This window comes from Hipposideros armiger, unplaced genomic scaffold (genome assembly GCF_001890085.2).
Source record: "Hipposideros armiger isolate ML-2016 unplaced genomic scaffold, ASM189008v1 scaffold_131, whole genome shotgun sequence".
In the NCBI taxonomy this organism is placed as follows: domain Eukaryota; kingdom Metazoa; phylum Chordata; class Mammalia; order Chiroptera; family Hipposideridae; genus Hipposideros; species Hipposideros armiger.
In genome coordinates, this window is record NW_017731481.1 from 2,445,912 (window position 1) to 2,473,070 (window position 27,159).

At 43.4% G+C, this 27,159-nt stretch overlaps 2 protein-coding genes across 12 annotated transcripts in view; both read left to right on the forward strand.

The window, feature by feature from the left end:
* Positions 1–3,212, forward strand: part of FNTA (farnesyltransferase, CAAX box, subunit alpha) — a 20,329-nt gene extending 17,117 nt beyond the window's left edge. For both annotated transcript variants that reach the window (XM_019649287.1, XM_019649288.1), the window contains 2 exons: positions 474–645; positions 927–3,212. In XM_019649287.1, the coding sequence (XP_019504832.1) occupies positions 474–645; positions 927–1,049 (295 nt within the window). In that variant the 3' untranslated portion in view covers positions 1,050–3,212. The remainder of the gene's footprint in view (positions 1–473; positions 646–926) is intronic.
* Positions 3,213–5,846: 2,634 nt separating this feature from the next.
* On the forward strand, positions 5,847–27,091 carry POMK (protein O-mannose kinase). Of its 10 annotated transcripts, none has more exons than XM_019649223.1 (6): positions 5,957–6,305; positions 6,687–6,763; positions 7,505–7,617; positions 11,921–12,014; positions 13,065–13,364; positions 25,003–27,091. In XM_019649223.1, exons 5-6 carry the CDS (start codon positions 13,083–13,085, stop codon positions 25,771–25,773), a joined length of 1,053 nt encoding a protein of 350 aa, XP_019504768.1. In that variant the 5' UTR covers positions 5,957–6,305; positions 6,687–6,763; positions 7,505–7,617; positions 11,921–12,014; positions 13,065–13,082; the 3' UTR covers positions 25,774–27,091. The 10 variants fall into 10 exon arrangements, with proteins under 10 accessions (XP_019504772.1, XP_019504775.1, XP_019504768.1 ...); XM_019649220.1 differs by having other exon boundaries at positions 7,531–7,617; XM_019649224.1 differs by having other exon boundaries at positions 6,708–6,763; positions 7,531–7,617.
* The last annotated feature ends 68 nt before the right edge of the window (positions 27,092–27,159 follow it).

The following is a 27,159-nucleotide window of genomic DNA, read 5'->3' on the forward strand; positions in this document are numbered from 1 at the left end:
TGGCTGCTGGCTACACACATGGTAGCCCATAGCAACCCACTGCAGCAGGGGCTATAACCTACGTCATCACTGGCGACTCACAGCAGTCCAGCTCCAGGTTGAGCTGTTGTTCAGCATCTTAGCTGTAGAGAGCAGTGTCACTGGCTCTCATATGTGGGATCCGAACCGGGGTCCTCTGGCGTCCCAAGCCAGCTCTTAACCAATGCGCCACTCGGCCGGCCCAGAGGTTGTACTCTTGAGCAAGCTCTGAACCAACTGAGCCACTAAACCAGCCCGTAAATTTCATTATTATTTTACTCAGCTCTTAATAATCCATGATAAAGCACACATGTAATTTAAAATTTTCATATTATTTCGACCTCATTCATTCAAAATAAGTCTCCTTTTCTTGCTATGTCACAGGAGCCATTTTCTCTTGCTGTTTCTACTATTTTTATTCTTCCTTCTGAAAACAGAATAATTTTTTTTTTTAGGATTTTGCAGGATCGGGGTCTTTCCAAATATCCCAATCTGTTAAATCAATTACTTGATTTACAACCAAGTCACAGTTCTCCCTACCTAATTGCCTTTCTTGTGGATATCTATGAAGATATGCTGGAAAACCAGTGTGACGACAAGGAGGACATTCTTAATAAGGCATTGGAGGTAAGCTGGTAGAACTCGGTGCTTTTCTATTGGAGATCTCAGAATTGGGTCTGCTCAGTGCCACTAATATTCATGCCCTTTTCAACTCAGGTTACTCAGAATTCAATGCAGGACTATTTCTGCTGTTTAGGGCAACACCCATGTCACTAGTAAACACGGTATATGACTTTAGTGATGTATCTCATTTGAAAATGATCTGAGTTAAACTATTAGCTCAAAAGCATTTGCCCTAGAGATGAATTATAGATTTCCTTTAATGAGTTTTTGTTTTTCATTTTTAGTTATGTGAAATCCTAGCTAAAGAAAAGGACACTATAAGAAAGGAATATTGGAGATATATTGGAAGATCCCTTCAAAGCAAACACAGCACAGAAAGTGACCCACCAACCAGTGTACAGCAATGACACCATCTAGAAGAACTTGGTGTGCTTTTATTTTTTTAAGAGACTCTAATATAGGAGTTTAAAACTAGAGCGATCATTCCCTTTGCCTGTGGTGTAAAACGTGCATTGCACAGGTATTGCTTTTTAACTAGAACTAAGTACGATGCTCCTTGGGTGCTGCTGCTATTCAGTCTAGCTCTATTGTTTTAAAGCAAAGTAATTTGGGGGGAGGGAGAAGAAACAGAAAATCCCATAAGGGAACTTTTGTAGCCTTATCAACATTTACTCTAATCCCTTAGCATCAACTCCTCCCCAAATGGTATATGCATCAGGATTTGCAGCATTCATGATTGCAGGTAACTTGTATGTAATGGATATGAGGTAACTTAAATTTCAGTTCAGGAAGCAGGGAATGCAATTGTTACATTAGAGCTGCTATGCCACACTCACAGTATCTTGCTATCACTGTAACCAACTAATGCCAAAAGAATGGTTTTGTAATAAAATTATAGATGTATCCTAAAACAATGCCATAGTAGTTTTTTGCTTTTTTTTAAGTAGCATTTAACTATATACAAGGGACATTATCTTAGCTTAGAAAAGCAATTGAGGAAGAAAATATTGCTATAAAACTATAGAAACTAGAAACATGATTATGTTAAAGGAAATGTCATTAAAATTTGAATAAGTCATCAGGTCTTAACTATATGTAACAGAATCTACTAGAGGTAGTTTAAGGTATATAGATAGCTCACATAATAATTGCCTAACCTTTCAGAAATACATCCCAAAGCCACACTACAGAACTGGACCATCACGTTGTTGTTGCCTGTGCTGGGATCAGGAAACTGCTGGATGAGGCGACCAGCTCCAGGACTGTCTACCTCTGCCACATTTCACGGGAGCTTATCTCCCCTTCTCATGTAATGCAGCTCCAAATTAAAGGCTCACTTTAGTGCATCTCATTGGAAAGAACCTAAATGAAATCTAAAACTCTTTACCTGCCAAGGAATTTGGGAAATGTAGTGTATAGCTTTCCATCCTCTGCATTTCAGGAAGAGAGGAAGGAGTTGAAATGTTAAACAAGCTACTCTACCTTCACATAATTAAATCTCACTTTATCAATAAAAAATTTTTGTTCAATGTTCAAAGCACCAAACTACAACTAAAGAAATTATATAGAGTAGAATAGTCATGTCAAGAATTCAGTAAATAACAATATTTTAATATTTTAATTCAAATTTCCTGGAGAAAATAGGGCGTATTATTTTTAACATTTTCCATGTTAGTTTTTTTGTTTTTAGACTCCAAAAATCTCATATTTGAAATTGCCATAAAGTGTCACCCCTATGTAGACTTTCATAAGTGTCATAAGGAACAGAAACAATACAGAGAAATTTTCGTAAGATAGCATTTACTCTCAGAAACTGTTTCATCACTGTGCCAAACTTGATTGGATTCAGGGCTGCTGAATCTCAATAAATCTCACAGAGACTGTTTAATAAAAAGCCTAATGGCAGTTTACTAATTTACATTCAGAACTGTAACCGAAGCAGACCAAACAGTTACATCAGCCTAGCCACTTGGCATTTTTTGCCTGAAGTTTAATAAGGTGTCAATGCTTTTATCAAAAGGTTGCTTAGTGAGCATGGAATCAGGTGAGGAGGCTCCATGGTTTAAATGTACAAGTATAATGATTTTAGGCTCAGATACTGCTAACGAGGGCCATCTATCGCCTAATGGGCAACTGGATACATAGACCCAGCAGTGCCCTTCTTTCATTGGCCCTACAGTTAAAAGTCATCTTTAGAGGGGTCTGCTAGTACGAAATTATTTGCCTAATAGCAGTATCACTGTGTTGCTATTTGTATATTTGGTGCAAAAGCAATGGTGGGTAAAACTGCTGGTGCCTTAGCACTAATCAAGGCAGTGGTACTTAGTCGTCGTATTCTGCACTGCCATGCATTCACTGAAGAATGTCCTCGGTGAATCAGTAATTATATTCACAATACTCTGTCTTTTCAATATTTTGTGTGACTGAATGGAAGTATGTAGAAAGCATATCTTTCTGGTTGTCTTGAAGAAAAGCATTTGTGCTATATGTAAGTTGTGGGCTGAACAGGCTGCTTTTCATCAAACGCCATTTACTTGAACGAATAACTAATAAACTAATTCATACTTGGATGGCTGGCATGCATTTTCTCAAAAACGAAGTTTGTCACTTCAAGGAAAACAACTGAGCATTTTGCCAATGATAAAATTTGAGCTTTCAAGTGAAATTTTACCATGGTAAGTAAGCTTGACAGCTTCCTAATACCTAGAGACCTTTCTAATGAAATCAAAGTGATATTAATAAATGCCATTTTTATATTGTATAACTAAACATATCAACAATTGGGAGATTTGCATAACTCAATAAATCGATATTTTCCAAATGACCTATCTATGAAATTAATATGCACCATTAAACAACCCAAATTACAAGGTGTAACAGTACAAAAAGTGCATTGATAAGTTTGCAGATTCCACACTGCAACTAACCTTTGAGAAACTACCACTTGTCAAATTTGGATGTAGTATCAAAGAATATCCACAACTTCTGAAAAGGCTATTAAAATAATTCCCTTTCCAACTATATATCCATGTATATGAGTCTACGTTTTCTAAATATACTTCCACCGAAACACCATATTGCAACAAATTGAATGCTGAAGTATAGAATCTAGATATCTATTAAGTCAGACTAAAGAGATTTGCAAAAATGTGAAACAATGCCATTTTTCTTTTATAATTTGGAAAAATTACTCATAGAAGATGTTTGTTAACATGTAATGGATTTATTGCTTTATAATTGAATTAATAACATTAAAAAATTTTAAATATGGTAAATAGCAATAGATACTACCCACATAAAAGCTGGAGTTAGAAAAGAGTAGGACAGCACCATCTCTACCCTCAGGGACCTCAATTTTGAGACCAATAGTATGCTACTCGCCTCAGTACCTTGAAAATGTTTATTGGCAATTTGAAGAAATAGCGTGTTTCCCCGAATATAAGGCCAGGTCTTAATTTTTGCTCCAACAATCTACATTTATTCATGTACAAAAATCTACATTTATTCAGTCATGTCTGGCTGATGATCTTAATTGGGGCTTATGTTTGGGGTAGGGCTTATATTACAAGCATCCTGAAAAATCATGCTAGGGCTTATTTTCCAATTAGGTCTTATTTTCGGTGAAACACGGTACTATTTGGGAACACAGAAGCAGGAGGGATTTTCTGCCTGATGGAGTCAAGAAGTGTTCACAAAGGATGCATTTGATTACTTAACATCCTTTTGTGAAGGCTTATACTCAATTTTATTGTTGATTATATCCTAAACATTAACTTATAAATGAACAAGAGAGTCCAGAACATTTCCCTCTGGAGGTTATGTTACAAAAATCAATGTTTTTCAAACTGGGTTGTAACACACTCATGGGCAGTTACATCAACTCAGTGGGTCTCAGCCAGCATCTCTTATTGAGGTGAAATATGCATAGCATAAAATTTACCATTTTAGCTGGTTTTTTTTTATCATTTTAGCTATTCTAAGTGGCATTATGTACATTCACATTGTTATGCGACCATCACCACCATCCATTTCTTGAACTTTTTCATCTTCTCCAACTGAAATTCTGTACCCATTACATAGATCATTATTAAAGGTTGCATGGATATAATTCCTTTCAGAAAGTCCTACTGTTCAACATTTAAGGTTTTTTTCCCCTTCTATAAACATCCTTTATCAACTATTCCTCCCTAAGATCTCTTGCACATACATGTTGCACATGTATTCAGTTATTTCCACATGGTAAATTCCTTGAAAGGGGTTTGTTAAGTCTTTATACACAGGAGGAATTGGTACAGGTTATACAAATTCACACTCACGTATGTGTGTGGGAAAACGTTTAGATTCTGTGCATCAACAGTAGGCATTACCATTCTTTACGCTATTTGCCAATTTGATAGAGAAGTAGCTTCTAGTTATTTTTCATTTTCAGTGTTTGTATTACCAGTTAAAACTCGCTTTTTAATGCACGGCGTGTTATTCTCTTGATTCTAAACTTAGAAAATGTGTCAGTGTATAAGTACAAAACACTTCTGATTTAAACAAAGAGCTATAGAATCCTATGCTAGATTTTCAATGTCTCAGTCTTTCCCCCCTCATTTCCACCAGGTACAAATACCTGTGTGACGCGTTGAGCCTTCCAGCTTCCCTACCCTTTTCCAGATAGTGCTCCTCCTTTAGGGCCCTTGAATGAGGGAAGCTTAGCTTTCCTGCTCTGGGCCTAGCTGAGTTTCCCTTCCACTAGTGGTTCTCAACCTTCAGGGCATCAGCATCGCCCAGAGGCCTGGTTAAAGCACTGATTGCTGGACCCTATGCCCCCAAGTCTGGGATGGAGCCGAGAATGTGCACATCTAACAATTTCCCCAGGGATATGAAGTATCCGCATCTGATCTGAGGACCACTCTTTGGAAACCACCGCTTTGCACTGACTGGGAGCTTTATGAAGGGTCTAGGTGTTACAACTCCTCTCCACCATACCCAGCTCCAGCCTGGGCGTCCGGACTAAACCAATGATAGGTCAATACATCATCATGCTCACACGCTCGGAAAGAAGTCAGAATAGGAGACTGACCCATCCGTGCCCCTGGGTTAGAACCCGGGAGGCGCTCAAGCTCCGGCTTTGCGCTGCAGCGTCGGGACTCCAGGGACGCGCGGGAGGCGGCCACCAGGGGGCAGCCTCGCGCTCGCCCCGCCGGGTCTCGTTTCCGGCCGCGCAGACGCAGAAGGCAACGTGCCGGGCCGCGGGCCGCAGGTAGGCGCGGCGGGCCGGGGCGGGGACAGGAGTATGGCAAGGGAAGAAGTGGGGGGCACGCAGTGGGCGAGGAACGAGGGGCTGCGGGGCGGGCGGGCGGGCGCGGAAGGCAGCTGGGCTTCCTGCCGGGCCTGCCCCTGGCCAGGTCCGCGCCCCCAAGCCCAGGTAGCTGTGCCGCGCCTGTTGGACGGCTCGCCCCGAGTCCAGCCGGAGGCCGCGCTGGCCGGGAGCAGCCAGCGTCCACCCGCCTCTCCGTTCCCCGCGTCCTGCCCCGCGCAGGAGCTGGACTCTAAATGACCGGCACTCCGCGGGTGTCAGGCTTCAGCTCCATCTTCCTAGCGTTGATTCTGCAAGCGAACCTTCATGCCAGCACTGCTAGCTTCCTCGAAGTGCAAGCTCAGTGTTAGGTGAAAACGTATGCAGCTCATTTTTAAAAAGCAGATGTAACCATTTTATGTAGTAGTCTTGTCTTCTCCATCCTTTACCTTTTTATAGAACTTTAAGGCTAAGTCAGCATTGGAATATTTAAAATAATTATTTTAATGTACCTTGCGCTTTATTGACAAAATGGGATTCTATTCTAAATTCTATTGGGTGACACGAATACGTTTCTTCTCAGGTTATATAAAATATTTTATAAATTGGTAAAAAAACCATTCTATTCCATTGCTGCTGCTATTATTATTATTATTATTATTATTATTATTATTATTATTATTATTTAATTAAGCTGTGAGTGTAGAGCAGTGGTTCCCACTTTTTTCCCGGTTTACCAGCTTTTTCCTATCAATGTCAGGATTCCTTTGTGTCTCAGCAGTGCCTGAATTTCTCCTACTCAACTAGCTCCACAATCGTTCTTCTTTAACTTACCAGGTATTTTTCAGAACCAGTAACTTTAAGTGTCTTTTTGCTTATTTCTGGGCAAGAAATTTTCTTCAGCCGCATGGCTTTATCCCAAGTTCTGGGCAGCCTACTCCAGAAAAATGCCTTTAAAAGAAAAAAGCCCATCAGATGTTGAGGTGGGCTAAAACATTCTTTAAGAAGTGGGCTGATGTTGTGAAAATAAACGCATGCATGAGAATTATATGCACCAGTGATTCTCAAGCTTTAGTATACTTCTCAATCACCAGACAGGATTGTCAGAACACAGGTTTCTGGGCCCCACCTCAGTTTCTGGTTCAGTAAGTCTATAGTGAGTACTCAAAAACTTGCATTTCTCTGGCCAGTCGAGTGGCTCAGTTGGTTAAGAGCTTGCTCAAGAGTTTGAGCTCTGAGCAACAGCGGTTCGATTCCCAGCCCAAGCTGAGCTGCCGCTGAGCTGCCAACAGCAGGATGGCTCAGCTCAAAACAAAACAAAACAAAAAAAACTTGCATTTCTCACAAGTTCCCAGGTGATGCTACTGCTGCAGGTCCAGGAACCACAGGGTGAGAATTACTGACACACACCCATTTGTCAGTGGTGATTGCTTCTTGGAAGGAGCAATACAGGACTGAGAGGGGTCCAAAGGGGCTTCAACTATATGTTATATTTTGTTTCTTTAAAAAAGGTCTTAAAAAATGTAATGCAATGTTACCTGACAAAGCTGAATGGATGGTCATGATCTTATTTTTTAGCTTTCTCTGTGCTTGAAACATTTCAGGAAAGAGAAAAAAACCCCGTTTGCTGTGTGGAGAATGGATTGGGAAAGAGAAAGAAGACCACGTAGGAAACTGTTGCAGAAGCCCAGGTAAGAGATGCTGGTGGCTCAGACCTGGGCAGTGCCAAAAAAAGGGGAGACATGAACAAATGGAGAGAGATTTGGGTGATTGACAGTACATGGTGATTGGTTGGTTTAGAGATTAGGGGAGGGAGGAATCAAGTCACCTATTTTGTGACTTATTCGTGAGTGGGTGGGTTGTGTACCTTGACACAGAGAGGGAACCCTGGAGAAGGGCATGCTCAGGATAGGAGAGCCACGTCCCAGACCTTGAAGAGCCAGAGGAGTGAAGCATGGGAGAAAGATCTGGGCCACAGCAGAGACTTGGCAATCAGTGTTTACATGGCCATGAGAACCATGTTTGTGGATGAGATTACATAGAGGGAGTGCATGGAACGGAAATGTGACCTGCAACAGACCCAGAGGAATATCATCACCTATGGCAGGGCTTGGCCAGCTACTGCCCACCGTGGCCTGTGAGCTAAGAATGCTTTTTACCTTTTGAAATGTTGGCAGAGGGGTGGCGGGGTGGGGGATGTAGGGGGGGAAAATCAAAAGAAGAACATCTTTTATGACACATGAAAACTACATCAAATTCAAATTTCATTGTCCATAAATAAAGTTGTATTAGAATAAAGCTGTGCTCATTTGTTTATGTAGTGTTTGGGGCTGCTTTCGCATTCTGGCGACAGAGTTGAGTAACTGTGACGGAGACGGTACATAGCCTGTCATCGCTTTGCACTGCTGCTTGGTGTACCATGAGGCACAGTGTGGTAGTTAATTTCAACTTCTGCACCCTAAACCTCAATAATTACTATCTGGCCTTTTACAGAGAAAAGTTTGCTGGTCCTTGACCTCAGGTCTAAGGGACACATGTTTTGTTACTTTAAATGTTGTAGAAGAGAGATGGCACTTGTTTATCCATTTCCTTGAGAGCACCTTCTAAAGATCAGGTACTAGTGGAAGAAACTCAAGAGACTGTGAGGCCTGAGTGGTAAAATTCACCATACTTCAGCCTAAGTCCCTGAAGATGACAGAATGGGCCACAGAGAAAGATGCGAGCCTGGAATATAATTCACATACTATAAAATTTGCTATTTTTTTTAAGCTGTTGTTCAGCATCTTAGCTGCAGAGGGCAGTGTCACTGGCCCTCACATGTGGGATCCGAACCGGGGCCCTCCGGCATCCCAAGCGAGCCCCCAAACATCGCGCCACTCGGCCGGCCCCTAAAATTTGCTATTTTAAAGTGTAGAGTTAAGTGATTTTTAGTATACTCACAACCATTACTACAAATTCCTGAACATTTTCATCCAGAAAGAAATCCTGTCCCCATTAGCAGCCACTCCGCATTTCCCGTTTCCCCCAGCCCCTGGTAACCACTCATCTACTTTGTGTCTCTGGATTTGCCTGTTCTGGACATTTCCTATAAAGGAATCACATGCTGTGTGGCCTTTTGTGTATAAACATTTGGATTATTTTCACTCTTTGGCTATTATGAACATAACACTGCTGTGAACATTCATGTACAAGTGATTATATGAATATATGTTTTTTTGGATATACACCTAGCATTGGATTTGCTCGGTGATATGCTAACTTTTTGTTTAAAGTTTTAAGGAACTGCCAGACTGTTTTCCACAGTGGCTGCACCAATTTGCATTCTAACCAACAATGCATGAGGGTTCCTATTTCTCCACGTTCTCATCAATACTTGTTGTTGTCTGACTTTTTTATTACAGCCACCCTAGCAGTTGTGAAGTGGGATCTTGTGGTTTTCATTTCCATTTTTCTTTCTTTTTTTTTTTTTAAGATTTTATTGGGGAATTGGGGAAGGGGAACAGACAAGTTGCTGTCCTTTTGTTCTTCAGTCTAGTTGTGGAGGACGTCGCTTCACTGGCCCATGTTGGTATTATCATTGCGCTCTTCCCAGGTGAGGCAGTGGCTCGCTGGCCATTGGACAGCTGCTCACAGTGGCTCACGGCAGCTCACGGCAGCTCATGCCGGCTGCCGGCCACTCACAGTAGCTCACAGCAGCCCACTGCAGCCCCACTGCAGCTATGCCATCACCAGTGACTCATGGCAGCCCAGCTCCAGGTTGAGCTGTTGTTCACCATCTTAGCTGTAGAGGGTGCAGCGTCACTGGCCCATGTGGGATCCGAACTGGCAGCCCTGCTGCTCAGAGCTTATGCTCCCAAGCCAACTCTTAACCAACGTGCCACTTGGCTGGCCCGTCGTTTGCATTTTTTTGATGACTAATAAAGTTGAGCATCTTTTCATGAGCCTATTGGATGTCTGTATGTCTTCTTTGGAGAAATGTTTATTCAAGTCCTTTGCCCATTTTTAAATTGAGTTATTTGTCTTTTTTATTGAGGAACAATATTTTTGAGTTGTCCTTCAGACAGCTAAATAGAGATGTCAGGGAAGCAAGCCTCGAGTTCAGGAGGCTGGACATTTGGGAGCCATTGGCAGGTGGAGGCGGAGAGTCATGAGTCTAGATGGGTTGCCCTGGGAGTGAGTAAAGAGGTCAAATCTGAGCCCGGGGGCAGGCACTCCAGCATGTAGAGTCAAACAGGAGGAGCCGCCAGAGTGCCGTTTCCAGGGAACCAAGTAAAGTGTTAAGAAGGAGAGAGTTATCAGCTATGCCAAATGCTGCTGAGAGGTCAAGACCGGGACTGTGAATTGACTGCTGTGTTTACCAGCGTGGAGGTCACCTTGATAACATCAGTGTGGATGGAGTAGCAGTGAGTTCAAGAAAATGGAGAGAGATGGAGATAGTGAGTATAGATAGTTTTTTAAGGAGTTTGCCAAAAAGAGAAGAGAGAAATAGGGCAATAACTGGAGCAGAAAGTGAAGTGAAGGGCAGGTGTTTGAAATGATGGGGGAAGTTCAGACACACTGGTCGTAATTCAGGAGAAAAGTGGACTCCTGCTGGAGCAGGTGGGGAGGGAGGCATCTGTGCACAGGCCGGGAGCTGGGAACAGGGCCTCCTTATTCATAGTCACACAAGAGAGCAGACACAGGGAGCAGGAGCCTGTGACACGGTGTTGGGGGCTTGTGGAAAATAGGAAACAAGACCATCAGCTGAGAGTGAGGGCAAGGAAGGAGGTGATACACTTTGAAGGGAGGGAAACCTAGGCCATGGAAATGGACCTGTCAGGTTTATTGATCTATTGCAGTGAGTGAGCCTGCACAGCATTGGAACTTCATGTCTCAGAGAAAATGAGAGAATTATTGTAGAATTTGGGGGATAGGTGACATTTAGGCAAAATTGAAACAAAGCAGTATTTTGATGGGCTCAAAACCAAGCAGAGCTGTCTGTAAAGAGGTCAGTATTTGGTCTGGATTGCAAAGTGTCCTGGGAGATTGCATGGTTCACACAGATGCTTGTCGTCTCTAGAACTGCTCATGTGCAGCTCTGTACCAGGCTGGAAACAGAGGCAGCTTCTCTGTGTCAGAGCCACGTAGCTCCGCCAGGCGAGAGCTGGATGCTTCAGTCTCCCTGACAGGACTTTGAGCTGCAGAATTTCTGGCAGCCTGTAACTGAGAGAACCAGGTTTCCGAGTGAGTGAGAAAGCAGTTGTCATTCACAGAACGGGGTTGTTTGACACAACAGCTGCAGTGTGTCCTTAGGAGAAACGCTGTTTCCTGTTAACTTCGCAGACAGCTTGATCATTGTCTGTTGTCCCTTGATGAATGGCAGGTGGATTTCACGTTTTCCAGAGGAAGGTATGAACGAGCTCTCATCTGAATTTTTTTGTGGCTGGTTCCTCTCCGTCTTCCAGCCTCAGCGAGATTGTCACACCCTCAGAGAGGTCTTTCAGGCCTGCTTCACCCAGGGAACTCCCTCCCAGTTATTCTCTATCCTTGCACCCTCATCACAGTATATAATGATAAACTTTTGTTTACCTGTCTATTGTCTGTCTTCCCCATGAGGTTTCCCCTAAGATCCAAGAGGATAGGAACCACACCTGTTTTATTGACTCACAATCCCAGGTGCCTAGAGCAGGATTGGGCAGGTAGCAGCTGCTTAATATGACGTATGTGTTGAATGAATGGCCGGAAGATAGCGATGGAGGTAGAGGAAGCACATTGGGACCAAAGAGAGGCTGGTGAGGACATGAGAGGCTGTGAGTCCAGACAAGCTTCGGTGACGGTGGCTGGGCTGCAGGAGGACTTCCCTGTGGCTGCTACACCATCCTGGGGCCTGAGGGACACCCAGGCACAAGAAGGGCCCCTGGGGAAGAAGGTGGACCATTTGGATTATTGCCATTTGTCTGTATACGGAATTGCAAGTTTTATTTAGCAAACTCCCTCTTTGGTGCTTTATGGCAGAGTACTTTCAAACCAGTGCCCAGGACCAACCAGAACACTCCCTGACCCAGGTGTCTGGATGGAGACCTGAGCTGGTACAAGGAAGACGTACCTGGTAGGTAACGCTTCATGTCACAGGCATCTCAGATGTAAGAAGCACAGGGTCAGTTCTGTCACTAGTGTCCCCTATGCATCCTAGTGCTGATATTCAACCATCACACACTGGTATGACCATTTCCCTTGTCAAAGTAGTGACATACTTCTGCTTCGTAAATAGCCTCTAGCACCCTGAGTGTCAAGCACCCAATGTCTAGGTTTCTTTCCCAGCCGCCTCCCCTCCATCCCGTCTGCCATCCAACAATTAAAGCTATAATGCCTGCCTTCACCACAGGCCTCACACTGGCTCTAGTGTCAGAGCTCGAGTCCATTCGATTAGTGAGTGTCGACGCTTTGTCATTGGTTACTTGGTGCAAGGATCACCTCTGTGTTATCCTGTCCCCATTCTCACCACTGTTATTCTAGTTCACATACTCATCAGCTCTTACTCCAGATCACTGCCAGGGCCTTCTAACCGGTCTCCCAACCTCAGCTACCCCAAGTGCACCTCTCACACATGCTGACGAACAGTCATTTTTTTGTCTTTGCTGCTTAAAAATATTAAGGAGCTTTTGAGTACCTTCCAAGGAACATCACAACTCCTTAGCTGGGTTCAGTAGGCCCTCAGCATTCCAGCCTCCACCCACCACGCTAACTCATCTGTTGCTCTCTTTTGCCCATCTCCTGCCCCGGCCCCGCTGGACTAATAGATCCACAGATTGCTTTCATTTTACTAACTCTTCATTAAATATCTGCAATGTGAACACTGGGAGAGTCAAAGACAAAGTCAGACACACACAGACACCTCCCTTCTAATCAAATCTAAAGTAGATGAATCCAGACTGTGGTTTGTAATAAAAAATAATGATTATGAGACAGCCGACACTGAGCATTTAGTGTGAGCCTAGTGTTCAGTACCTTCTTTCATCCCCAGAATGACACTAAAGCGTACAGGATCCTTGAGAATAAGTGGCATAGAGGGTGTGTCACCTTTAATCCTTTGTCATCAAAACACCGTAATGGAAATAAAAAGTGACTGTTATTCCTTCTTGTTCATTTTATATGTTAGGAAATCACAGAGGATAACATGGAAAAGAAACCTCAGGATGTCAGGAAAAGCCCCGCCCGCAGAGGAGTGCCCCCCGTCGTGGGGCTGCTGCTGGCCACGGTCATCATGAACGTACTCCTCTACCTCTGCCTCGATCACTTTTTTATTTCCTCTCAACGTTCCTCCGTGTACCCCAGTCACTGTCCCTATGGTTACTTCAGAATGGGACAGATGAAAAACTGCTCACCGTGGCTGTCCTGTGAGGAGCTGAGGACAGAAGTGAGACAGCTGAAGCGTGTTGGGGAAGGAGCCGTGAAGAGAGTGAGTTTCTGCTTGACCTCTGTGTTACCCCCCAGTGCGAAGGGCGCCCCGTGGGAATGCAGCTTAGCATTAGGTGTCAGGAGCCAACAAAATGTTTCTGCCCCTGAGTCCAGTGATCTCACATCTGGGACTTTATCCTAATAAAATAATCCAACGGAAAAACCAAAGCTAAATGCATAAAAGACTACTTTGTTTTATTATTTATCATTATAGAAAACTGGAAATAATTATTATAGGGGAATGGTTAATTGGATTCCGGTCCAACCACTTGGTAGACTATTCTTTAGCTATTAAGTGTAGTTAGGAACCCATGCAGTGTGAGAAAAATCTTAATGATGATAAGTGAAAAAAGTAAAATACAAAACTATACAATACACTGTTTTAACTGCAAAGTTATGTGTTTGTGTAAAAGATATAAACATGATAGAAAATTGTGCTACGGTGAAAGAAGATTATGGGCATTTTATTCTTATTTTTAAAAACTCTATGATGGTGTTATTTTGATTTTTTAAAAAAGCTTTTTATTTTAAAAAGAGAAACCAAAGGGGTGAATTCAGTTCTCAAATAGAAGCCTCAAGAGCCCTTGTCTTATTGGCAACCAGTTTGTGCTGTATTTTGATGCTTCTTGTTTCTATGGCAACTGAGGCCTACTGATGAAACAAAGAGGGACTCAAAGCCAGTTAAGGCTTGTTGAACAAAGACAGTTCCTTTGTGAGGGTATATGAATGACTGATAGAAGAAAGGGAGGAAGCAGCTTGATAAACTGCCCTTATTTTGGGAGACTGGGCCACCAAGGAAGCTGCTTCCATGAATGTGGAAAGGAGACGTCTTAAAGGAAGAAGTCAGTCAGTGAGAAGGGAAAGGAATTTATATAGAGTAAAACCATAAAACAAGGTAAGTCGTTCTCTTAAAAGTTCATTTATTCATTGTTGTGGGTGCTAGGGAAGGAAACAAAGACCCTTGAAGTTTGCTTTCTAGTTGGGAAGTCAGACAATCAAGAAAATAAACAGTGTGTGATAAAATATGTTTGGGACACGCGCTATGAAGACAAAGCAAGGCAAGCAGCAGGCTTGTTACTCTAGGTGGTCGGAATGATCTGAGAATGAGCTGTGTGGCTACTTGGGGAAAAGAGGCTTCAGGAGGAAAGATGAGTATGAGCAGAGGCCCCAAGGTGGAACATGCCTCGTCGTCTGGGGACCAGGAAGGAGCCAGTGTCCCTACAGGGCAGGATGAGAAGGAGAGGCAGCACATGAGGCCAGAGAAGGGCCTGTGGCGGCGGGTCCTTGGGCTTGGCAGGACTTGGAGAACCGTTGGAGCAATTTGAGTTGAGGGGTGAGGTGGTCCGTCTGTGTGGAGAGTAGACCGAGGCACGGCAAGAGTGGAAGATGGATTAGGCCTTGCGCGTGAGGGATTGTCACAGCTTGACAAGGGTGTTAGCAGTGGCGGAGTGAGAAATCAGTGGATTCAGTCATATTTGAAAGGGAGAGCCAATAGTATTTCCCAGTAGATTGGATCTGGATTATAATGGAAAGAGAGGGTGAATACAAGGTTCTCGGCCTGGGCAGCAGGAAGAACGGGGTTGTCATGACCTGAGGTGGAGACGGTGGAAAGGAACAGATTTTGTGTGTGCATGAGGTGGACACATGAAGGCCATGGAGATGTCCACATGGAAGTGTCACACAGGCAGGTGGTTGGATGTACAACTCTAGCATTTGGGGTGAGGTCTTGGTGGGGGGGATGTAAATTTGGGATGGTGTTGAAAGCAATAGGTGAAAGAAATCACCAGGGAGGGATGTAAGCAGAGAAGAGGACTTAGCGGTTAATTTCTGTCTCCTTCAAAGGGATGACCTTGAGGGGCTGCCCGCTTGCTTCCGTGTTGTTGGAGTTGCTTGGAACATTTTTAATTTCTCTTTTTGGAATTGCTTTTAACCTTGAAGGATAAGTTTTTGAGTAGCTTTGATGGTGGCAAATCCTTGTGGTTTGAGGACAGACTTGATTTTAGGGCACTTCTACAAATCATGCCCATCCAAATATGAGATTTAATAATGTGGGTACTCTGAGGAATGTAATTTTGTTTATTAAAGTGTGACTAAAAGGCTGTTACATTGATACTTTGTGTCTTTGGCGGAAACTTCTCTCAGGGCCAAAGCGTCTTGAGCACTGGCTGTTGTCTGTGAGGATCAGGAACCCCGTCTGTCTTCCCCCATTGAACCTCTCAATGCCTGTGCAGCTCTGGCCCAGTGTCGACTCTCACTGTCCTCCCGATAGGCCCCTAGTGGACAAGCCCCTGCACACAGCACGCTTCCTTCCTCTCCATGTGAGTACCCCTCCTCACTGACACCCCAAGCTGAGAGAAGGGTTCTCAGCAGGAATTTCTGTAACCAGAGCTCTTGATGTCCCACTCTCTGACCCCCACCTCGTCTCCAGGCACCTTTGCTTCAAAAATTCCCCAGTCTCATTGAGACCTCCAGTTATTGACCCCATTACGTTTTCACTTTCTGACACTCTCCTGTCTGCACGCCTTGATTTACTCCGCAGCAGAGATTCCGTGGCCATTATCCTCATCACTCTTGCACAAATGCTGGCAGCAAGTCCCTTGCATTTCTTTCTAACATGGCTGGCTGGAGAGCCCCAAACCTGGTTGACCCCACTATGCATCTGAATTTGAGCACAGCCACGCGGTTGAGTGCATGACCACAAACCTCAGACGTGCAGTCAGCACAGCCCAGTGGGCCTACTCGATTCCCTTAGTAAGTTTTCCTTCCCGTTCTCTGAGACAGATATTTCCTCAACACCCCCAACCCCCGTGGTAACTAATGATCTTGTTACATAAGTTATTATGAAATTAGAAGCCACCCAAAGGGAATTCCCTCATCTTCCCACCGCCAGACCTCTGGACCTTCCAGCTCGAGTGCTGTCCCTGACTTCTCACGGCTTCCCTCTTTTCAGTTACCCCCTCTCTCGTGCATCATCAGTCTTTTCTACTCCGAGGATCATTCCTCATAGCATACAAACACACACTCTTTAAAAAAGAAAACCCTCTTCCCTGACTCCCTCTTCCTCTGGAGCTGCTCTCCGTTCTCTGCTTCCTCTGTAGCAAAACGGCCATAGCGCTTCCCTCCTTCCTCTTCCTCCATTCACCCTTTTGTCCTCTCCCAGGCCGGTTTCCAGACTCCATCACTGCTCTTCTCCAGAGACCAGCAAGCTCCCAGTTGGACGGTTCTGTCTTCCCCTTACTTGATCCTCCTCCCAGCCCTTGAGCCAGCTGATGCCTCCCCTCTCCTTGCAGCCCTGGCCCTGTGAGCTACCGTGTCTTTTTGGTTTTCCTCCTCTCCCTCACTGGCCAGTCCTAATTACTCTCCTTTTCTGCTTCTGTTCCCAATGTTGCTTCCCAATCAGCAGTTCTCAATCAGAGGCAACTCTGCTACTCAGGGCGACATTGAGCAACGAACAGAGACACATTTGAGGTTGTCACACCTGGGGCTTGAGTGGGTGTTACTGGCATCCATCCGGTGGGTAGAAGCCAGATATGCTGCTAAGCCGTCCTACAAGCACAGCACAGCCCTTACCCTCAGCAAATACTATCTGGCCCAAAATGTCAGTGGTACTGAGGCTGAGAAACCTTATTTCTCTTGGTTCCTCCCTGGATCCGCCTCTTTGTCTTGTTTAGATATACTGTTAAGTGATTTAATCTAGTTCTTTTGCTTTAAATACCTTTTATATGCTGGTGATCTCCAAATTTGGATTTGCAGCCTGGCCTTCTCCGCTGAGCCACAGATTTGTATATCCAACTATTTATTCGACATCTCTACTTGGAGGTCTCTAGAGCATCTACGTCCATCCAGTACGGAACTTTTTTGATAATTCCCCCTCTGAGAGCTGTTCTTCTCCCAGCCTCAATATCTCAGTAAATGCCGTCATTCCCACCTAGTTGCTCGAGCCAAAACCTGAGCGTCATCTTGAGTCCTCTCACCCCCTCCCCTTTAACTAAGCCAAGAGCAAGTTCCATCAGTTATATTTTGAATACGTGCCCCAAACTTGTTCGATAACCTGTGTCCTCTGACCCATTTTAGTTAAGTCATTGTTAGCTGATGCCTTGGAACAGTTGTCCCTGCTTCCACTTCTGCCCTTCACCATGCACCTGGCAGAGTCATCTTCTAAACACAGTTCAGATCATGCCACTCTTCCTTAAAACCCTTTTGGGGGCTTCCCATTGCTGTTAGGAAAAAAAGTCCAAGCCTGTTACCATGATCTGCCACACTCAGTGACCTGGGCCCTACCTACTTCCTGAACTCACACCAGACACCCTCACTCCCCACCCTGCAGCCACCCGGTCTTTTTTTTTTTTTTTAAAGATTTTATTGGGGAATTGGGGGAGGGGAACAGCACTGGGGAATCAGGGGAAGGGGAACAGACAAGTTGCTGTCGTTTTTGTTCTTCAGTCTAGTTGTGGAGAATGTTGCTTCACTGGCCCATGTTGGTATCATTGTACTCCTCCTGGGTGAGGCAGATTGGTCGCCAGCCACTGGACAGCTGCTCACAGCGGCTCTTGGCAGCTCACACTGGCTGCCAGCCGCTCACGCTGGCTGCTGGCCACACACAGTAGCTTATGGCAGCCCACTGCGGCAGGGGCTGCAACCTACGCCATCGCTGGCGACCCACAGCAGCCCAGCTCCAGGTCGAGCTGTTGTTCAGCATCTTAGCTGTAGAGGGCAGTGTCACTGGCCCTCATATGTGGGATCCACACCGGGGCCCTGCTGCACAGACCTGGTGTCCCAAGCCAGCTCTTAACCAATGCACCACTCGGCAGGCCCCCTGGCCCTTTCTTTTGTTCCTTGATCAAACAGCCCTTTCTCACCTCAGGGCCCTTTACAGCTGCCTTTCTCTGACTGAAATTCTCTTCCTCCATCTCTGACATGGTCAGCTCTTCATCATCCAGGTCTCAGCTCAGATATCACTTCTCTAGGAGGCATGCCCTGATAGCCACACCATGCACTTCTCTTCTGTCCTCTGGTTTGTTGTCTCTCATATAAATGTAAGTTCCCTAAAGGCACAGAGAGTGTCTCCTCTGCATCTAGCCCAGTGCCTGGTTCATACAACACATTTTAGGGACTGGAAGTCAAAGGCTCATTAGTTGAATCCTCATAAAATAAAATACTGGCTTAGCTTGGATGGTTTACTTAATATACAAACACCGTACCACCCCTTTCTTCCCCAGACTGTGTATTTTTGGTTTGTGTTTGGAATTGCCAGGGTCATGTGTCCTCTGCCTGGAGCATTGACGTACTTTGCCCCTGAAAGGCAGATTGGACCCATTGCTTTTCCTTTTTTCTTTTAATTATAAAAGCAGTACATTCAATTCAAATATTGACGTAGAGGCAAAGTACAAAGTAAATGTTCATTTCTATCTCTTGCTGTCTCCATCTCTAATCTTATACCCTAGGGACGACAGTTGCGGATTCATCCCTTTTAGATTTTTAAACCCAAAAGTTCATTAAAAACTAGGTACAGGGCTGGCTGAGTGGCGCGATGGTTAAGAACTGGCTTGGGACGCCAGAGGGCCCCGGTTCGGATCCCACATATGAGGGCCAGTAACACTGCCCTCCACAGCTAAGATGCTGAACAACAGCTCAACCTGGAGCTGGGCTGCTGTGAGTCACCGGCAACGGCGTAGGCTGCAGCCCCTTGTGGCAGTGGGTTGCCATGGGCTACCGTATATAGCCAGCAGCCAGCGTGAGCGGCCAGCAGCTGCCGTGAGCAGCCGTCCAGAAGCCGGCAACTGATCTGCCTCACCCGGGAAGAGCGCAATGATGGTGCCAACTTGGGCCAGTGAAGCAACGTCCTCCACAACTAGACTGAAGAACAAAACAACAGCAACTTGTCTGTTCCCCTTCCCCCAATTCCCCAGCACTGTTTCCATCCCCCAATTCCCCAATAAAAATCTTAAAAAAAACCAAAAAACAAAAAACTAGGTACATACTCTGTCAGTTATTTCAAGGACAGCAGTATCCATGTGTCAGGGGTTGCCCATTTTCTGAAACACAGATTTGGGGCAATAGTACTAGTGAGGAAGAAGGAAGATTCTAGCAGAACCGATTCTTCCAGGAAACAGAAGTCCAGCCATGTTGCTGCGGACCGCCACAGCAAGATCCAGAACATACCGTGTTTTGATCTGGAATGCGCTGAAGGCAGTGTGGCGTCCTGTATCATTTCTTGTGCCCAGCCCATGATGATGACTTTGGGAGATCACAAATTACTGTTAGAGTTTTTACAGTTGCATGGGTTTTTTTTGGGGTTTTTTTCCCGTTAAAATTATAGTACATTAAAAAGCCATAGAATTTTGATTCCATCCTATCAGAAGAGTGGATTTGATTCTTTCTCTGTAGCCCTCTAGTTTTATGTAACCTCTAGAAGGATCTTATGTAATGTATTTTTAGTGCTCAAGGCTGGCTGGAGAACAGATGTTACATGAATTATATATTTAGAAGTGTGAAATAACAGTGTCCACTTCTCAGTCTCCTCTGCAGGGTCCACCTCATGCCTCTTAACCTTGGGCCTTTCTTCTCCTTCTGCACTTGCTCCCTGGTTGGCCTCATCCAACCGTGGGCCTGTATCTGCCACTGAAAGCTCTCCTCTGGACTCTCTAGACTTTTCTGTCCAACTGCCTATCTATCCGCATCCCCACTTGGATACCTGAAAGGCTTCTCAAACTGAGTATGTCCCAGATCGGTCCCCTCAGCCTGCATTTCCTTTATTCTTCCCATCACCATTAATGACAACTCCATCAGTCCAGTTGCTCAGGCCTCCAGCCTGGGAGGCATCCTTGATTTCTGTCTTTCTCTCACACCCACCTTCAATCTATTAGCAAATTGTAGTGTCTCTACACTCAGAAGAGATCAGGAATTTGACCACTCCTTAGACTTCTACCCGTATTCCCCTCTTCCCCACCAAGCCACCATCATCTTGTTCCTAGATTATTTCAGTAGCCTCTAAAGTGGTCTCTGCTTCCACACTTGCCCCACTCCAACCCCTTCAGTCTATTCTCAATGCAGCAGCTGGAATGCTGCTATCAAATTATAAGCCAGATAGTGCCTCTCCTCTGCTCAAATCCTCCAGTTGCTCTTTGTCTCTCTCTGGTAAAAGCCAGAGCCATGTCAACACCTGAAAGGCCTTACGAGGCCTGCGCCCCTTCACCAGCCTCTGTGCCATCCCCCTTGCTCATTCCACCCCAGCTGCCATGCCCTGGCCTTGCTGATTGGCAGCCTGTGGGCACAGATCCCTCCCTGAGCCTTTGCCCTAGTGGTTCCTTCTGCCTGGGATGTGGTTCCTCCAGATATTGCGTGGCTTATTCTTATACCCACTTCAGGTTCTGGCTCAGCTGTCACCTCAGTGAGAGTTTCCCCGACATTATGTAAAATTGTAAAACCTCTCTTGCTTAATTTTTCTCCAGAGCACATTTTACTTTCCAGTATACTTTGTACACTTCCTGTTTATTTTCTTTACTGTCTGCCTTCTGCACTAGAATGTAAATTACATAGCGGCAGGGATTTATTTCAGTTTTTTGCTATTATAATTTTTGACATAAATACAATTGGCCCTTGAACAAGGTGGGTTTAAACTGCATTGGTCCACTTATACATGGATTTTTCAATTAACCCACACTGTTCAGTTGACTACAGTTCAAACTTGAGTTGTTCTAAGGTCAACTGGCAGTTGGGAACCCATGTATGTAGAGGGCCCATCTAAGTTATATGCAAATTTTCCACTGCACAGGTGGTGGGCACCCCTCATCCCTGTGTTGTTCAAGGTCAACAGTACTTGTTAAATGAATAAAGACAGATTTGACTACAGAACAGTTGAATTCTTTGTGTAAAATAACATATAAACTAAGCTGATGATTTCCTAAAGTTTATCCTTTACTATAATAAAGGTTCACATGGATAATATATAAAGACCTCCTAGAAGTTATTAAACACAAAGCAAATAACCCTATAGAAAATAAAGGACAATGAACATCTTTCCACAGAAAACATCAGATATGCCAATAAAGATGAAAAGTGCTCAGTTTCATTAGTAATCAGGGAAATGAAAATTGGAACATTAAAATGTTTTTCATCCATCAGATTGGCACAGATTACAAAGATTGATAACATCTAGTATGATTAAGACTATGGAAAATAAGATTCTGTCATGCACAGTTGGTGAAAGGGCATGTTAGCACAGACTTTGGAGGGCAGTACTATTCTTCATTCAGTAATCCACCTACTTACCTGCTTATGAAGATACTTGCAGTTATTTACAGAAATGGAAATATAAGGCTATTTATTGTAGCATTGTTAATAAGAAAAAATGGGAAATAATTTAAATGCTCATCAAGTTTTTAAAAATAGGTCACATAAGATCATGTTAAAGAGCTATGCAAAATTATAGAACTAGATGCAAAAGAGAAACCAATCCATTCTGACAGCACTTGTTACAAATTTTATGAATTTTTACTTTATTATACTTTAGTTTTAAAAAAGAAATCATCTGTAAAAGATTACTGGAAATACACTAGCATAGGTAGTATGCCCATACTGTGAAATATTGTACAGCTTTAAAAAGAATGACCTAGATGTGTGTGTGTGTGTGTGTGTGTGTGTGTGTGTGTGTGTGTGTATGATATGTATGTTATAATTCCATTTTATATAACAGCAAATTCAAATGCTATTTTATAAGTGTATATTAATATATATAAAAGCATAGAAAAACTTCTTGGAAGTTACCAACTGAACAGCTAACAAGTTTCCTTTGGGTGGGTAAGTAAATGCAGGGGCAAAGAAGTCTACTTCTGTATTTGAATTTTTACCAAGAAAAGTATTCATGATTATTTTATAATTAAAAAAAGAAAGAAAAAATCAATAAGCCTGTTCTCTCCAAATAAGAGTTTTAAGAAAATGTTAAAAAGCAACTAAATTGGAGATTGCTGAGAAATGATTCTTAAACAATCCCTGACTTGTAAATATTTAACATTTGGATGTTTCATCTATTTGTGAGTGATCCCCAAAACTAATAATATTTAATAATAAAAAATATTTAATAATTTTTCCAAGGCACAAAAATGAATTCTACATAAACAAGGATTCAGGAGGGAGTCATGAGGCCTGTGGTGGAGCCTCTGCCTCCACCTATTATTGAATAAATGTAGAAATAAGCTGTAGCAGCTTCCCTAAAGTGGTCACTGTTTGTATGTGAAAAATGGCCCCAGAAAAGCAAAGCATCTGCTAGTGCTGGTGATGACCATGTGGAGGTAAGCCTAAGGAAGTAATGGCTCTCAACAAAAAGTAAGATTTTTGTGTTAGAGTCAAATATCAAATTCAATGATGATGCAAATCTAAGGAGAAAATGTGTTCCATATAAAAATAAAAATATATTCATGAAACTTTTAGTGAATGTAGCAGCCAGAGCAAAATGGCTTAAAAATTTTTTTTTAATTTATTTTTTTCAGTTACAGTTGACATTCAATATGATTTTATATTAGTTTTAGATGTCGAACATAGTGGTTAGACATTTATATAATTAATGCAGTGATCCCCCATTAGCCTAGTACCCACCTGGCACTATACATAGTTGTTAAAACATTATTGACTATATTCCCTATGCTGTACTTTACATCCCTGTGACTATTTTGTAACTACCAATTTGTATTTCTTATTCCCTTCACCTCTTCTACCCAACTTCCAACCTCCTCCTATCTGGCAACCATCAGTTGTTCTCTGTATCTATGAGTCTGATTCTGTTTCGTTTGTTTATTTTGTTCTTTAGATTCCACATATAAGTGAGATCTTATGTTATTTATCTTTCTCAGTCTGACTTATTTTACTTAGCATGATACGCTCTAGGTTCATCCATGTTATCTCAGCAAAATGGCTTTTTAATAGAAATTGTGATACATAATGAAATTTCTCAAGTGTGGGTTTTTGAGAGGGCCTTGAAAATTTTCTCTTTTGAATATTAAGGGTCAACTGTAGTTACCTGGGTTTTTCCATTAATAAACCACCCTTCTCAGATCCAAAAGAAATCTTCAAAGTCTCCTAGCCCACCTCCATTTGATATATATGAGTTCTTTTTAAAAATGTTTTAAAATATAAAAGTAAGATATATTCATTCTGGAAAGTTGGAAAATACTAAAAGATATAAAGAAAAATAATCACCCAGAATCTTACCATAAAAAGAGAAGAAAACAGAAATCCTTTGATTTCTATGTAATTTTATCTTGTTTTATACAATTACAATAGTATAAAAACAATTTTGTATCCTCTTTCATTTGCAGCACTTTTATCTGTGAAAACTCTATCAATCTATACATTTTGCTGAACACATAATATTCTTTTGAGTGATCCTACCATAACTGAATTATTCCCCATTCTTTGATGGATGATTAGGTTCCAGTTTATGCTTTTATAAATAATGCCAGACTTTCTTTCCTGGAGTTTTTTAATCTATTTCAGAGTATTGTCTTCGATAGATTTTATGTGTTAAAAACTCTTGATAAATAACGCCCTGAATTGCTTTTGAAAACCATAACTTTATTTTTTATTTATTTTTTTATTGTATTAGTTTCAGGTGTTCAAAACATAATGATTAGACATTGACACCCCTCACAAAGTGATAACTACCCCCTGAAGTCTACTCCCCCTCTGACAGCATTCATAGCTCTTACAGTACCATCGACTGTATTCCCTATGCTGTACTTTACATTCCCTGACTATATATAACCTTTATTTTAACAAAGAAGTAGAAGCCCAGAGAGACACAGCCTGTTGTGGGCAGAAGCAGCCTGGGGCAGCAATCTGACCTCCGATCCTGGTTTCTGTAATCTTCTGCCTTTCCTTTGGGGATTTAAGCAGAAGAGAGGTTCTTAGTTACATGCTTCCTGCAAGCTTTTCCTAGCTAATAACACTGCAGAATCCAAGGCAGTGCTGTACAATTGCTCTTCTGGTAGCTGTGTACCCAATGGGTGGTGTGGTTATGTGGCATTTCAGCTTCTGCTTTTATAGCTGAAGTCATACAAACCCACAGACCATGTCAAAATGTTTTCCTTACATAAGAACTATTCCTATTTGTGGTTTACTATGTTACCTTTTAAAATGCATGAGTAATCTTGTTACATGTGATGGGCTAGCTAGGCTTGACTCCCTGCGTAGGATTTTCCAGTCCTGTCTCCTCTCCCTCCCTCTCCCACTTTGTGCTGCAGAATTTGGGAACTGGCAGTCTGTTTGCCACTCAGTGCCTTTGTACATGCAGTCCTCTCTCCTGGGAATGTTTCTCACCATGCTTTACACCCACCTACAAGCCCCCATCATCCTGTAGACCAGCTCCCAGGAGCCTTCCAGCACCCTTTGCAGATGGCCCTCTGCACCCTGACCAGAGTTAGTCCCTCCTGCCTCCTGCTCTGGGCGCGGAGTGTCCTGTGTTTGCTCCTAAGTGAGTCTTTGTAACTAGGCCAAGAGCGACTCTAGGGCTGGGGCTGGGTCTCACTAATTTCTGTATCCTCTGCACCTCATCTGACACTTAAAATATATTTGTGGAGTTGCTTCCTAGCTCTCTAACATAAGTGAAGGTTCTGGGTTTGATGTTTTCTGTGGCTTTGTTTCAGGTCTTTCTGTCGGAGTGGAAGGAACGCAAAGTCGCTCTCTCCCAGCTCACCAGTCTGGAGATGAAAGATGATTTCCTCCACGGACTGCAGATGCTGAAGTCTCTGCAGAGTAAACATGTTGTCACACTGCTCGGCTACTGTGAGGATGACAATACTATTCTCACTGAGTATCACCCCTTAGGCTCCTTGAGCAGCCTGGAAGAAACCCTAAACCTTTCCAAGTACCGAAATGTGAACACGTGGCAGCACAGGCTGCAGCTGGCCATGGATTACGTCGGCATCATCAACTACCTGCACCACAGCCCCCTGGGCACGCTGGTCATGTGCGACTCCAGCGACCTGCCCAAGACACTGTCCCAGTACCTGCTGACAAGTAACTTCAGCATTGTGGTGAACGACCTGGACGCCTTGCCCCTGGTGAACCGCAGCTCTGGGACGTTTGTGAAGTGTGGCCACAGGGAGCTTCACGGGGATTTCGTGGCTCCAGAGCAGCTGTGGCCCTATGGAGAGGACATGCCTTTTCACGATGACCTCATGCCCTCGTATGATGAGAAGGTCGACATCTGGAAGATCCCAGACGTCGCCAGTTTTCTTTTGGGGCATGTCGAAGGAAGTGATATGGTCCGATTCCATTTGTTTGATATTCATAAGGCATGTAAGAGCCAGACGCCTGCAGAGAGACCCACTGCTCAGGATATTCTGGACACTTACCAGAAGGTTTTGAATTCACTCAGAGACACCACGATGTCTCAGACAAGAGAAATGCTATAAAAAACGAGCCCAGCCAGTGAAGGATGGGATTTAAGGCACACGTGGACTAGCTGCAGCGGTTCTGCTCTGACGGTGAGCTTGTGCTGTTCAGCCACGTGGCTCTTCCTCTACATCCATGTACACACGTGACCGTTCTGCCTCTTCAACAACCTGGGTGGAAGCTGCTAAGCAAGAGCAAACCAGACTTGATTCAAGTCTGGCTTCACTTTCTAACACTGGTGGCTCCCAGGTGAAGATGCAGAGAAGCAGTGAGTCCAACCAGTATCTGGAGGAAGTAACAAAAATATAGCTACGAAAAGGCTCCCCCTACCCTAATAACTGAGTTGTAAGCTTGTAAGAAATGTAGATTTTTAAATGGCATTATATGAAAGAATCATAGAGTAGTTCTCCAAAGAACTGTTTTTTCCTCAATTTTTTAGATGGTAATCAATCTATGTGGTCATGGGAGTATTTCTGGCCTGTTTCACATGGTATGGGCAAGGCCATCTTTACTGTTTTAGATGATTGTTCTGTGAAGCTCCTTTGCCAGCCTTCCTCCCGTGAGCTAAAGGAGAATTATTAAAGCATGCTCTTTGAAATTTTGACTGGATAAGGAATATTTAAAGCAGCAAGCATAAAGGAAATGATATGTGTTACTAGCTTGGATGGTACTTGCGAAATTCCTATTTACCTTCCAGCTGAGTTTTCAATATCCAAAATTAATTCTTTTGAACATTTTACATCTACACTGTCATTCATTACTGGAAAATGTCAAACCCTTCCACTCAAATTGCACGATTGAATCCTTCAAAAAGCCCTTGGTCACTATCATCCTCATTTGCAGGGGATGATGGATTTGGTGCATATTAATCATCCCTAATAAGGTGGTTAAAGCTGACATGGGGCAGAATCATGGGAATCACAGGGACCTGGGCCTCACTCCAGAGTCTGTGACTCAGTAGGGTCTGGGGTAGAGTCTGAGACTTTGCATTTTCCAACTGGTTCCCAGGTGCTGCTGGTGCTGCTGGTCTGGGGACTACATTTTGAGAACCACTGCCCCCAACTGTCAGGGAGGGCACCACAGGCAGTAGGCTAGACCTGTATTATCATTATTATCCCCTAGTCTACCTGCCTCCTGTGGTTGACCGTGTACTATGGTTGGTCAGAGCATATGCTTGCCCACAGTATTTTAACTGTTGCTTTTGTTATAAAAACACGACAGCCCCCTAGGATGGCTGTAATCAAAAGGACAGACAATAATAAGTATTGACAAGGATGTGGAGAATTGGAACCCTCATACATTGCTGATGGGAATGTAAAATGATGCAGCTGCTTTGGAAAATAGCCTAGCAGTTCCTCAAAAAGTTAAAAATAGAGTTACCGTGGCCCAGCAATTCCACTCCCAAG